Raw genomic sequence first — 15,143 nt, forward strand, 5'->3', positions numbered from 1 at the left:
GAGGGAGAGGACTCAAATCAATAAAATTAGAAATGAAAAAGGAGAAGCTACAACAGACACTGCAGAAATACAAAACATCCTAAGAGACTACTACAAGCAACTCTGTAACAATAAAATGGACAACTTGGAAGAAATTGACAAATTGTTAGAAAGGTATGACCTTCCAAGACTGAAGCAGGAAGAAATAGAAATATGAACAGACCAATCACAAGTAATGAAATTGAAACTGTGATATAAAATCTTCCAACAAACAAAAGTCCAGGACCAGATGGCTTCACAGGTGAATTCTATCAAACATTTAGAGAAGAGCTAACACCCATCCTCCTCAAACTCTTCCAAAAATTTGCAGAGGAAGGAACACTCCCAAACTCATTCTATGAGGCCACCATCACCCTGATACCAAAACCAGACAAAGATGTCACAAGCAAACTACAGGCCAATATCACCGATGAACATAGATGCAAAAATCCTCAACAAAATACTAGCAAACAGAATCCAACAGCACATTAAAAGGATCATACACCATGATCAAGTGGGGTTTACCCAAGGAATGCTAGGATTCTTCAATATACGCAAATCAGTGTGATACACCATATTAACAAATTGATGAATAAAAACCATATGATCATCACAATAGATGCAGAAAAAGCTTTTCACAAAATTCAACACCCATTTATCATAAAAGCTCTCCAGAAAGTGGGCACAGAGGGAACTTACCTCAACATAATAAAGGCCGTGTATGACAAACCCACAGCAAACATCATTCTCAATAGTGAAAAACTAAAACCATTTCCTCTAAGATCAGGAACAAGACAAGGATGTCCACTCTCGCCACTATCATTCAACATAGTTTTGGAAGTCCTAGCTATAGAAATCAGAGGAGAAAAAGAAATAAAAGGAATACAAATTGGAAAAGAAGAAGTAAAACTGTCACTGTTGGAAGATGACATGATACTATACCTAGAGAATCTTAAAGATGCCACCAGAAAACTACTAGAGCTAATCAATGAATTTGGTAAAGTAGCAGGATACAAAACTAATGCACAGAAATCTCTTGCATTCCTATATACTAATGATGAAAAATCTGAAAGAGAAATTAATGAAACACTCCCATTTACCACTGCAACAAAAAGAATAAAGTACCTAGGAATAAACCTACCTAGGGAGACAAAAGACCTGTATGCAGAAAACTATAAGACACTGATGAAAGAAATTAAAGATGATACCAACAGATGGAGAGATATACTATGTTCTTGAATTGGAAGAATCAATACTGTGAAAATGACTATACTACCCAAAGCAATCTACAGATTCAATGCAATCCCTATCAAATTACCAATGGCATTTTTTACGGAACTAGAACAAATCATCTTAAAATTTGTATGGAGACACAAAAGACCCCGAATAGCCAAAGCAGTCATGAGGGAAAAAAACGGAGCTGGAGGAATCAGACTCCCTGACTTCAGACTATACTATAAGGCTACAGTAATCAAGACAATATGGTACTTGCACAAAAACAGAAACATAGATCAATGGAACAAGATAGAAAGCCCAGAGATAAACCTCACGCACATATGGTCACCTTATTTTTGATAAAGGAGGCAAGAATATACAATGGAGAAAAGACAGTCTCTTCAATAAGTGGTGCTGGGAAAACTGGACAGCTACGTGTAAAAGAATGAAATTAGAACACTCCTTAACACCATACACAAAAATAAACTCAAAATGGATTAGAGACCTAAATGTAAGACCAGACACTATAAAACTCTTAGAGGAAAACATAGGAAGAACACTCTGACATAAATCACAGCAAGATCTCTTTTGATCCACCTCCTAGAGTAATGGAAATAAAAACAAAAATAAACAAATGGGACTTAATGAAACTTAAAAGTTTTTGCAAAGCAAAGGAAACTACAAACAAGATGAAAAGACAACCTTCAGAATGGGATAAAATATTTGCAAACGAATCAACAGACAAAGGATTAATCTCCAAAATATATAAACAGCTCATGCAGCTCAATATTAAAAAAAACAAACAACCCAATCCAAAAATGGGCAAAAGACCAGATAGACATTTCTCCAAAGAAGACATACAGATGGCCAAGTAGCACATGAAAAAGTGCTCAACATCACTAATTATTAGAGAAATGCAAATCAAAACTACAATGAGGTATCACCTCACACCAGTAAGAATGGGCATCATCAGAAAATCTACAAACAACAAATGCTGAAGAGGGTGTGGAGAAAAGGGAACCCTCTTGCGCTGTTGGTGGGAATGTAAATCGATACAGCCACTATGGAGAACAGTATGGAGGTTCCTTAAAAAACTAAAAATAGAATTACCATATGACCCAGCAATCCCGCTATTGGGCATATACCCAGAGAAAACCGTAACTCAAAAAGACACATGCACCTCAATGTTCACTGCCACACTATTTACAATAGCCAGGTCATGGAAGTACCTAAATGTCCACTGACAGACAAATGGATAAAGAAGATGTGGTACATATACAGAATGGAATATCAGCCATAAAAAGGAACAAAATTCGGTCATTTGTAGAGACGTGGATGGACCTAGAGACTGTTATACAGAGTGAAGTAAGTCAGAAAGAGAAAAACAAATATCATATATTAACGCATATATGTGGAATCTAGCAAAATGGTACAGATGAACTGGTTTGCATGGCAGAAAGAGACACAGATGTACAGAACAAATGTATGGACACCAAGGGGGGAAAGCGGGTGGCGGGGGTGTGACAAATTGGGAGATTGGGATTGACATATATCCACTAATATGTATAAAACAGGTAACTAATAGAACCCGCTCTATTAAAAAATAAAGTAAAATTCGAACAAAGAAATAATACCATTTCTACACAAACTTGTCCATAAAATTAAAGATGAGAAAATACCTTCTCATAGTGAGGCCAGCATTACTCTGATACCAAAACCAGAAAAAAAAATTACAAGAAAAAACAAAAACAAAACTACAGACCAATATCCCTAAGGAAAATTGATGTAAATATTTCTAACAAAGTTTTAGCAAATTGAATCCAACAATATATATAAAATAATAAAACATCATGACCAAGTGAAATTTACCTCGGGAAAGCTAGGTGGTTTAACATCTAAAAATCAATGTTAAAAAAACCAATCAGGGACTTCCCTGCTTCCCTGGTGGAGCAGTGATTAAGAATCCGCCTGCCAATGGAGGGGACACGGGTTTGAGACCTGGTCCGGGAAGATCCCACATGTTGCAGAGCAACTAAGCCCGTGTGCCACAACTACTGAGCCTGCACTCTAGAGCCCGTGTGCCACAACTACTAAAGCCCCTGTGCCTAGAGCCTGTGCTCCGCAGCAAGAGAAACCACCACAATGAGAAGCCCATACACTGCAACGAAGAGTAGCCCCCGCTTGCCCCAACTAGATAGAGAAAGCCCACGCACAGCAACAAAGACCCAATGCAGCCAAAAATAAATAAATTTATTTTTAAAAAATCAATCAGTGTATTTCACCATATGAAATAGTGATGTTAAAACAAAAAAACAAACTAAAACCCTACATGAGCATCTCAATAGATGCAGAAAAAGCATTTGACAAAATCCATCATCTTTTACTGATAAAAACCTTTGCAACTAGGATTGGAAGGGTACTTCCTCAATCTGACAAAGGCTATCTATTAAAAAAAAAACAAAAACCCGATAGCTTACATCAGGCTGAATGAAGAAAAAGTAAATGCTCTCCTCCTAAGATCAGCAATAAGGCAAGGATGTCTGCTCTCACCACTTCTATTTAACACTGCACTAAAGGTTCTAGCTAGTATAATAAGGCAAGAAAAAGAAATGAAAGGAATCCAGATTTTAAAAGAAGAAGTAAAATTGTCCTTACTTACAATCTGACAGCCTAAGTAGAAAATACTATGGAATCTATAAGAAAAAAAAGCTATCAGAACTAACAAGTGAGTTTAGCAATATTACAGGATACAAGATCAATATACAAAAATCAACTCTATTTCTATATATGTTAGCAATGAACAATGGAAATAGTTAATAAAATATCATTTAAAATAGGATAAAAACATGAAAAAATTAGATGTACGTTTAACCCCCAAAAGGTGCAAAACCTATATACTGAACACTGCAAAACATTGTTGAGAGAAACTAGAGAAGATCTAAATAAATAGAGAGATACATTGTGTTCATGTAATAAATTAGCCAGTATCAGAGGAGATGAATGGAGAATGGGGAATGGAGGAATAACCCAGAATTTAGTTAATGATTACATCATATAAAAACAGTAGCAACAAAAACAAAGAGTTGCACATTCAAACTTTATGAATTGTTAACTCCACAGTCTCTGAAACTGAAACAGAACTGTGTGCAGGAGATACTCTGAACTGAGAGACTACACAGAAGGCACTGAGAAGAAAGTGAGAGAATAAAATAAATAAGATGTGATGTTTGCCTTTGTAAAACAAGGCCAGATAAGAGTAAGATAGGCAGCAATGGAGGTACGGGGAGACCTCGTAGAAGACTTTGAAACAAAATGTGGTCTTGTTGGAATAAACCCTGCAATACATGGATAAAAGGTTTTCAAAATGACTGTGACAAAAACTTTAAAGCATTAAAAAATGGCTTTAGGGCAGCAATATGATATTAATATGTTAAAAGATAAGAAAGAGATTTGCTTTGTAAATAATCACAAATCTAAAGGTTGTTACCATCTTTAAAAAGGCAAATGATGTAGAATTATAGCTAGTAAATGAAATTTAGGTTCTAGAATAAGTTTTTAGTATTACAAATCAAGTACATTTTTCAGATTTCATCAGTTATTGGTATAGTTATACTAACAACATTCAATCATTATCATCAAAACATTAACTTGAATGTAGACATTAAGTGTCATCCCTCATTATCAAATTTTCAACTTGAATAAACATGCCAAATTAGATTTTGAAAGCATTTAAGCCAACTTAACTTTTGCTGGAGCATTTTACTTCTACATGTTTAAAATGAAAATGTCCAGAAAGGAATCTGGATAAATAAAACAACAGATTTCATAAAACTGTCTTAACTCCCTTGCATACTAATAACTTTTAAAATAACACATCTTTGTATTCATGCTGTTATGGGTAACAGTAATTAATAAAAACATCAAGAGCAATCATTGTAGGAATACTGGTCATTTTTACACAGCTTGGCAAATTATCAAGTACCTGCTGGTTATTAATTTCCAAACATATGGGAGCCCTGTGGTAATACACATTAAATTGATTCTCTTCCACAAATATGGCATAATGAAAATATGAATTATTAATCTTCTCTGTAAGAAATCACTTAACTCATTCATACTTTTGGCAATATACAACTTAAATACAAAGTCTTTTACACAGAAACTAATTAAAAACTTCAGTAAAATATGTTATATTTACATGATCATGAAATGGTAGGCCATTGCTCCTGCTATAATCCTGTTCTTACATGTGCTAGTATATAATTTTTATTATTTTATATAAATTGCTAAACTTTAATTTCTTTAAAACTAGTTACACAGATGTATATAACTCATGCATTCTCACAAAAAAGTTCTTTCATTAAACAACTAAGAGCTTTACTTTACAAATATGGGTATCTTGGATCAACTAGATAACAACTGAAAGATGAATAATTTTCAATCACTTTAATTTACTCAACTTCACAAAATATATGGCTGCCTTGAGTGACATCATTATATGTCAAGTTTAAAAGTATTTTTTCAATAACCAATAATTAAAAGTTATGTTTTGTATTCATTTCATTTGTAGCTAGCTTTCTTAATGCATTTATAAATTAATAGTTTTCTAGTTTTCTAAAATCTTATACTGCTTTTTTTGAAGAAAAAGCAGGAAAAAAGGTCTACTGCATTAGTAACATTTAGATTGCTTATTGATTTTATTACATAAGTGCCCTGAATACCTGATATCAACTACTAACCAGCCTCAAAATCATTATAAATTATATGTAATTAGTCATGAAATATGAAAGTAATCTAAATTAAAATTAAATATTCTAAAATAAGATAAATAATTTACTATCATATTCAATAATCAGACATGGAAATCTACATAAACTAATGTGATCTGCTGATGTAGTGGACTTCCATGTCCCAATCACACTCCAAAAGAAAGCTGCAGGGTAATATTATCTATTACACTCCAAAAATGGGATCTTCCCCTAGAGATCTACAGCACTGAAAAAAGAGAATCCAAAGAAATGAAATAGTAGTAAAGGCAATATGTTATTAATTCAATAGAACTTTATGTTAAAGTATCTGTCAGAAAATACTAAGGTTCTATGGCTTAAAAAAAGAAAAATCTACCGAGCCCACACTAACATTAGTAGTATTATACACCACAACACATGAATATTCTTCCTGAAATATGTTAAGTAATTGTCATATTTAAAAATATATATGAAGGGGCTAGCAAAAAGCATGAATACATTCCAAAAACGTTCTCTTCTATCCTCATTTTATATAAATCTGGGACCATTCTAAAGCTGAATATAAAAAGATATGCTATACTGTTGACTACAGAATACTACAAAGTTTTATTGCCATTTAAACAAAGAAGCCATAACAGTTAAATGAGCTCAAGAAACAGGTTTCAGTATCACAAGGTGCCAGCTGTAAAGAGTTATGGCTAATTGAATATGGAACTCCTGCTTAATCAGATAACTGCTCTGCTATTTCCAAATGAAATGCCATTTCCATACTGTCTGAAAATGGTCCGTTTTATTGGTAACCAGAGAAAACAACAGAAACTGTAAATAACATTAAGTGCTCTGTTTACCCATTCCAGGCACTGAAGTAGCAGGGGATCCAAAACGTCTTGGTAACACATTTGACGATAGGGCTGGAATAACAGTTCTTTCTGGGGGTCCACCAGGGGCCGAAGTGTCCTTTGGTGGTCCAGGAGATACTGGAACTTTTGGGGGAGAGCCCTGGCTAGAGCCTGCTGGTGCTGGAGAAAGGTTTCTTTGAGCTGCAGGTCGCTGACGAATCTCTGAGAATAAGAATAAAAAGTATATATTAGGTTCAACATCCAACATACCACCATTAGTCAATATCACAAATGACTTACATTTAATAATGTTTTGTGGCACTAGAAAGCATCTGTAGGGTCAAAACTACTTGTAATAAGAAATCTATAAAATGTGACACTGAAAGCTGACTGTAGAGTACTCCACTTCTGAACCTACAATTCAACTACATGTATATATGTACACAACAAGCCTTGATCTAAGTCTACCTGCTGATATTATTTTTCAAAATAAATTCAAATAAAATAAAATCATCACCCAGTTATGCATATCTTTTTACAATAATCCTTCCCAAGTTATAATAAAGAAAGTTTATCAGAAATAGTGAAAATGCCAGTGAAAACTGTAGAATTGTTTTTTCAAGATAAAAAAATGGTAATGCTAAGAAATGAGTAAATAAGTATATCCTGTAATTATCAAGTATTTATGAAGTAATTAATCAAAGTAGTCATAGAAATGCTGAAAAAGTATTCTTTACTATTAGGTACCATTAGCTTCCCATTCTCCTTTATACTATTGCTATCTTTTTGGGTAAACTTTTTTTGCCAATACAGTTTACAAAGGAAAACTTCCACTCTGCATAAACAATATATTATCATAAACAAATCTTATCTTTTTCTTGCAAAAATTACAAGAAGTGGGCAAATGTGCCAAATCCAGGCTGCTGCCTCTTTTTGAAACACAATAATGCTGTTGTTTACATACTGTCTATGGCTACTTTAGAAGAGTAGTTATGACAGAGACCATATGGCTCTCAAAGCCATTTACTATATTTACTATCCAGTGCTTTACAGAACGTTTCATGATCCCCTGCCTACTCGATAACATAAAATTCAATCCTGTCGTTCCCCATACCCACCAATATCTTACTTGAATGTCGATGGTAAGATCTCAAATAAAGATGCACTTCTAGCTTTTTAATTCTACATATCACCTTAAATTATCACAAATCCTGAAACTGTAGGCTAAAATTAAAGAAGTTAAATTTTAATTGGCATGACTGGTAAAAAACGCATACTTCCAGAAGCAAAACAGTTTAGATTTGGACTCTATTTGACAGTTAAAGATTTTCATGAAAAGTTCATTGCAATCAAAAGTACAGCTTGAGCATCAGATTTCAGTTTACTATAATCTAGTCTACTAGTTAAGAACATGGGCCCTGCAGTCAAAAAGGTTTGGTTAGAATCCTGGCTGCAGCTACAAGACGACAGGTGGGCTAACTTCACTAAGTCTCTGTCTCTTTATCTGTAAAATTAGGATAATAATATCCTAACTCGGAATTGTTATGAGAATTAAATAAGATAATATCTGTAAGTTGATAGCTCACATTTACTAAATACATATTTCAGATGACAGTGTTTTCATACAGCTAAGTATTTCAAATCACCATTTATCTGTAATTAGTGAGACCAACTAATTTTCCATTGGTTCTTAATTTAATCTCTAACCTAGCCACTGCAATAATAAATTACAAGCATGTCATCATTATATAAATGGAACTGCCCTTATATTTGGCTATTTTCCTTACAGTTTATAGAAAACTTCAGATTTTACCTAGACTAAGTGTATCTTAATAACTCCTGCAAATTAGCTGGTCACTTAATTATCTTTTATTCACAAGGAACACCTTAAAAGATGGTTACACATTAGGAAAGCCATTAAATGCTGCAAAAGGTACTGAGATCAATTAAATCATATAAAGATCTACTCACTGGAATTAATTTTATAAAACAAGGCATCAAATATTGTAAATCATTTCTTTAGCAGATTTTTAGGTAAAACATAACTCAAAAATTACATTTTTCTTGCAGATAAATAAATGCTTAACATTTATTAGACTACCTTAAAAGTTACTATTATCCTTTCACTTCTTGAACAAAGACTTGAGACTGCATCCTCTGAGCGTGCATTTACCCAGTGAAAATTAACTAAGGCACTCTATTTTTTAACATCACTCATATGCTACTGAAAGGTAAGGTCTATAACTATTTAACAAAGAACACCATATCTAGCATTCCATAAAAGAGATGTGGCTTAATAATTTCTAAATCTAAAATTAGGCAGACGAAAGGGAAAACTGATACAGAAGAGTCAGGAAAGGGAGAAAAAGTTTCAATGTTTACAAAGGAAAAGCAGGTAACAAAGAGTTACCATGACAATGGTTGAAAACAGCTAGCAATACAATACCAAATCTATATTTGGTAAAGTGTTATGGAATATTCTGGTAGTCTCAATTTAAAATATCTAAGATTTATCTACCTTTAGCTACATGGCACTTACAAATGCTTTGTATTATAATTCTCTTAAAAAGTTTCTACTACTCAACAAAGTCATATCGGTTATATTGAACATTTCCCACATTTAAGGGTAAAATACCATCCCCCAAAAAGATTTACCAAGCATTCTACGTCAGTCGGGTTAAGTATAAGGACTGTCCCATAAAGCCACCTCTTGGCCAGAGGATGTTTTAACATCTTTATCAATGATCAATCAACTATTCAATAAAAATCATACCAAGTATGAGAACATGTCTATAATTTTAAATTCAAAATGAAGCAGACTCAAAATGAGATTAAAAACTACTATTTTATGATAAACAAAAGGAAGAAAACAAAGTTTAAAATAATAAGATAGTTGTTAAAAGCAGAGATTCTGAAATCAAACTGTCTTGATTTAAATTTTAGCTCCACCCTGTTTATTAGATGTGCATGCAGCCTTTTCCAAGTTGACATCTCTCAGTTCAGCTTCCTCACATAATGAGAATACTTACCTCCATGGTTGTTACAAAGAACAAGGGCCTCATCTGTCTTCTACTTACTTGACCCTTTGCAGAATATGACAACGGATATCATCCCTACTTACACTTGAGCTTTCTAGATGCCAGTTTAGTTCTGCTCTTAACTTTGATCATTTCTTCTTTTTCCTGGGCTCCTCTTTCTCCATCTACACTTAAATGTTAATGTTCTTATACAGGGGTCCCCAAACACAGGGTCGCAGACCAGTATCGGTCCACGGTCTGTTAGGAACTGGGCCGCGCAGCAGGAGGTGAGTGGCAGGCGAGCGAGTGAAGCTTCATCTGCCGTTCCCCATCGCTTGCATTACCGCCTGAACCATACCCCGACCCCCTATCCCACCCCGGTCTGTGGAAAAATTGTCTTCCACTAAACCTGTCCCTGGTGCCAAAAAGGTTGGGGACAGCTGTTCTTATAGGTCCTCTTACACTATTTTCTCTCCCTGGGCAATTTCACTCGATCCCATGGTTTCAATAAATATCACCTATGCTTCCCAATGACTCCTAATCTGTATCTATAACTTCAACTTTTTTCTAAGCTCCATTTGAAATAATTAACTACCTATAAACCATATCACCTGGATTTAACTCCCACTCAACAGATCCAAAAGCTGTGTTGTATCTTCAACACAAACCTACTACTCTGATTCTTATGTTCCTTATCTTGCTTATAACACTAACATCTAACCAGTTGCTCAAGCTAAAAATTTTTACTCTTCCTTCGACTCCACACTTTCCAAATCTAATAGCCATCAAGTCCTATCAATCTATTCTTAAATCTGAATTATCTCTTAAATGTCTTCTGTTTTCAACTTCTTTGCAATAATCTATCTAGTGTAGGCCCTTATCTCTTACCTATATTAGTTGGTATCCTAATTGATTTCCATGTGTTCAGCCTTGCTCTCTCCAATCCATTCTCCATGTTACAAAAAAGAAAAAAACAAAACCAAACAAACAAAAGCTGTTCTTTCTAAAATGCAAAGCCTCCAGTGGTTCCCATGTTGCATATAAGATAAAGTCCCAAACTCTGTAATGCTGCATACAAAATCCTTCATAATTATCCCTCCCTCACATAAACCCTACCTCCCTTTTTCAGGCATATGGCACTATTTGCAGTCCCTCAAGGTACCAAGGTCTCTTCTTGGTATCTTAGAGTAGACCTGAAGAGTCCTTTCCCACCATGTTCTCAAAGCAAACTGTTATTAAAACATATGCACTGTGATGTGTGATGACCTTCACCATGGTCCTTGGTATGTTAAGATTATTTACATGTGCATAACTTTTTTAACCAAGAGCTAACAGGCAGTAACTGCATCTTTATAGCCCCAGGATGTGGCAAGGTACTGGCACAGAGTATGAGCTTAATAAAGTCTATGAAACAAATTTATGTTCCTCCTGCACTTTAATAACGAACTTCCAACTGCCTATTACCCAACTTACGTGGTATAGTAGGCAGAATAAAGGCCTCCCAAACACATCCATGTCCTCATCCCCAGAAAATATAAATATGTTATGTTACATGCAAGAATAAGTAAGGCTGTACATGGAATAAGACTGTTAATCAACTGAATTTTTATTGCCTGCTACATTGAGAATTTCAGCCTAATTTCAGGAGACCATACAAAAAAGCTATCTTCAAGCAGAAAATTTTCTAATAATATATACCACTTGCCAGCCTTTAGTTGAGTTTACTTTTTTGTTGCTCTGCTTTTTAAAGAACTATTAAGCAAAATGTACTCTTAATTTATTGAAACATTTTTCTTCATCACCTTAATGATTTATTTCTACTCTAGTTTGTCTCCTACCTCTCTCAATTTTAAACAACCTGCACCTTGCAGTTCACCAAGGTCTCATTTGGTTAATCACTTTTTTACAACATTTAAACAAAATCTATGAATCCTTTAAAAAAGTTTCCTTTTATTTCTTTTGACAACACACTTATTAAGCAACCACTATGAGTAAAGCACTACTGAATGGAATTCAGAGTTGCAATATAAAGGTGGCAAGCAAAGATAACACAAAATTATAACATACACTAATGCAAGGTAAGTGCCACAAAAAAAGGAAACAACAAAGTACCATGAAGGGTTCAGGAAGGGGGATATTAAAATCAGTGACGGGATGAAGAAAGGTTTCATGGTAATGTTGGCATTTAAGATGAACACAGAAAAATGGATGGGGATAGAAATGCCTTTGTTACCTGTATTAAGGTATATGTAGCAGTTTTAAAATAAAGAGTCCAAAATTATTTGAGTCACCTCCATTCAAATGGGAGGAGAATGCCTATGTCCCCTCCCTTGAATCTGTAATACTGCTGTTTGACCAAGAGAATATAGGTGTGCCAGCTTTCAAAACTACTTTCTGTCTTTGGGGTGGCTTGCTCTTAGAACCCAGCACCACATTGGGAGCAAATCCAAGTGGCTCCATTAGAGAGGTCCATGTGGAGAGGAACCAGTGGCCAGCACCAATTTGTCAGTCATGTGAGTAAGCCATCCTGGTAGTAGATCCTCCATCCCCAATCAGGTAGCTCCAACCCACATGGGGTAGAGATGAGATGTTTCTACCAAACTCTGCCGAAATTGTAAATTAATGAGCAAAACAAATGAATGCTGTTTTAAGCCACTAAGTTTTGGAGTGGTTTGTAATACAATAAATAACTACAACGGTATAGCTATAACACGTAAGAACACCCATAAAAGTGCATTTGCTATTTTATGTTTTCACAGATTTTCTTTATCAAATGTACATCCCCCAAAACAGCAAAGTATGAAGTATCATTCCATTTACTATCAAGAGCAAAAAAGATTCATGACTTCTACTTTAATCTTCCATATCTGCCATGGAACACAAGTGAGTAAACTCTAAAAACCTACTTAAATAAGAAGTTGTAATCCATTTGCTAGAACCATTAACTTTTTTTCAATACTTTTTGATTTCAAAGTTAGCTGTGGCAGGATATAACTTACTTTCCTTTTGTTAATCTCACTAGTACAAGATGCACTTGTACACTAAATCCCATCCCTTCTTGCCTCCTCATGGATGGTTCTCCATCAATTGTCCCCACTCTCTCCATCATCAATTATTCCATGTCTTCTAGGCCGTTCCCAGTAGCACATAAACATGCACATGCTATCATTTCTTTCATAATCATCCTCACTCATACACACAAAATGCTTCCCCCTCCAGCTACCCATTTTTTCAATTCCCTTTACTCAAAAGAACTGCCTCTTCTCATTGTCTACAACTTCCCTACTCCCTTACTTTCTTAAATCTACTCTAAACAGGCTTTTACTCCATTCCTCTACCAAAACTATTCTTCTCAAGGTCACCAAGTTCCTCAACATTGCTAAAACCTATGGTCAATTTTCAACCCTCAACTTACTTGGCAGCAGTATGTGTCACAGATGACCATGACCCAGAAACTTCAATTAGTGTCCAGGACACCATACACTCTTGGGATTTCCTATCTCACTGACCACTTCTTCTCACTTTCTTTTTCTGGTTCTGCTTCATTACTCCAAATATCTTAATGTTAGAGTACCCTAGGGTGGCCTTGGTCCTTTTCTCTTCTTTCTCCACATTTACATCCTTGATAATCTCATCTGGTTTCATGGTTTTAATAGATACCATCCAAATACTGATGACACCCAAATTTATATCTCCAATCCACATAATTCCTGTTTGCCAGACTCATATTCAACTACATCCTTAGAATCCCCACTTGGACATCTGTCTAACAGGAATCTCAAACATACATATCCAAAATCAAACCCTGTTCTTCACCACCTCACCTGAAACCCCATCCAAAAAGTGCTCCTCTTGTAATTTCTACCACCTCAATAAATGGAAACTCTATCTTCCCAGTTACTCAGGCCAAAACACTGAAGGTCACCTCTGAGTCCTCTGTCTCCGACCCAATATCCAATCCATCAGGAAATCTTTTAGGTTCCAACTTTAAAATATATGCAGAATCTTAAACCACCTCTTATGTTACTAAACAAAGGTTCAAGCCACCATCAGTGCTTTCCTAGATAACTGCAAGAGCTTCCTAAGTACTTTCCCTGCTTCTGCCTTTGCTTCCTTTGCAGCCTCAACAGTTACCTTCCTTTCAAAACATAATTTAGGGCTTCCCTGGTGGCGCAGTGGTTGAGAGTCCGCGTGCCGATGCAGGGGACACGGTTCGTGGCCCGGTCTGGGAAGATCCCACATGCCGTGGAGCAGCTGAGCCCGTGAGCCATGGCCGTTGAGCCTGTGCGTCCGGAGCCTGTGCTCCGCAACGGGAGAGGCCACAACAGTGAGAGGCCCACATACCGCAAAAAAAAAAAACAAAAAAAAAAACATAATTTAAATCATGTCAATCCTCTGCTCAAAACAAAAAACAAAATTTTTTAAAAACTGAAAACTGAAGTTCTTACAGTGGTCTACATTCTACAAGACCCCACATGATATGATCCTTTGCTTCCTCTCTTACTGTCTCTCCTACTATTCTCCTCATTGTTCAATCCAGTCCAGCCATATTGGCCTCCACGCTATTTCTAGAGTAATCTGGGCATGCTCTCTACTCAATCTCTGCACTTACTGATCCTTCTGTCTGGAATGTACTTCCCTTAGATATCTGCATGACTCATTCCCTCACCTCTTTCATGACTTTAATCAAATGTCACCTTATCAATGTGGCCTTCCCTGACAACCCTATTTAACGCTTCAACCCACCCTCACTCAAGACAGTCCCTATACATCATCCTTTCTTCATTTTCCTCTATCTAACACTATACAGATAAACTGATAGATAAAATTGTCTACCCCCACAACATGCACAAAGGGAGATTTATTTTTTTGTCTCTTTTGTTTTACTACTATGACCTCAGGGCATAAAACAATGCCTGACAGCACACACTCAATAAACATTTACTGGAAAAAACAAACACAAATGAATAAATCAGAAATTAGTACAAACAAGTCAAATTTATTCCCATATACCAATTAAAACCTTAAAAAGGAGGTCCTCCCCAAGGACTGAGGAGTCCAATCTGCACACTGGGCTCCCCAGCCCAGGGGTCCCACACCAAGATGAGCCCCCAAAATGTCTGACTTTGAAAACCAGCAGGGTTCACATTATGGAGAGCCAGAGGGCTGTAGGAAACTGAGACTGCTCTTAAAGGGTGCAGGCAAAAACTCACTCAATCTGAATTCAAGCAGAAAGGCAGCAGTGTGAAAGGTGCCAGGGTCAGACCTACTTGCCGATCTCAGAAAGCCTCCTGCTGGGACTCCCC

At 35.8% G+C, this 15,143-nt stretch overlaps 1 protein-coding gene across 2 annotated transcripts in view; it reads right to left on the minus strand.

Moving 5' to 3' along the window:
- The window catches only part of LNPK (lunapark, ER junction formation factor), an 86,263-nt gene that overhangs the window by 19,216 nt on the left and 51,904 nt on the right, over positions 1-15,143 (minus strand). For both annotated transcript variants that reach the window (XM_082630557.1, XM_082630558.1), the window contains exon 9: positions 6,830-7,042. In XM_082630557.1, the coding sequence (XP_082486683.1) occupies positions 6,830-7,042 (213 nt within the window). The remainder of the gene's footprint in view (positions 1-6,829; positions 7,043-15,143) is intronic.

This window comes from Mesoplodon mirus, assembly GCF_964341445.2.
Source record: "Mesoplodon mirus genome assembly, chromosome: 8".
Lineage (NCBI taxonomy): Eukaryota > Metazoa > Chordata > Mammalia > Artiodactyla > Ziphiidae > Mesoplodon > Mesoplodon mirus.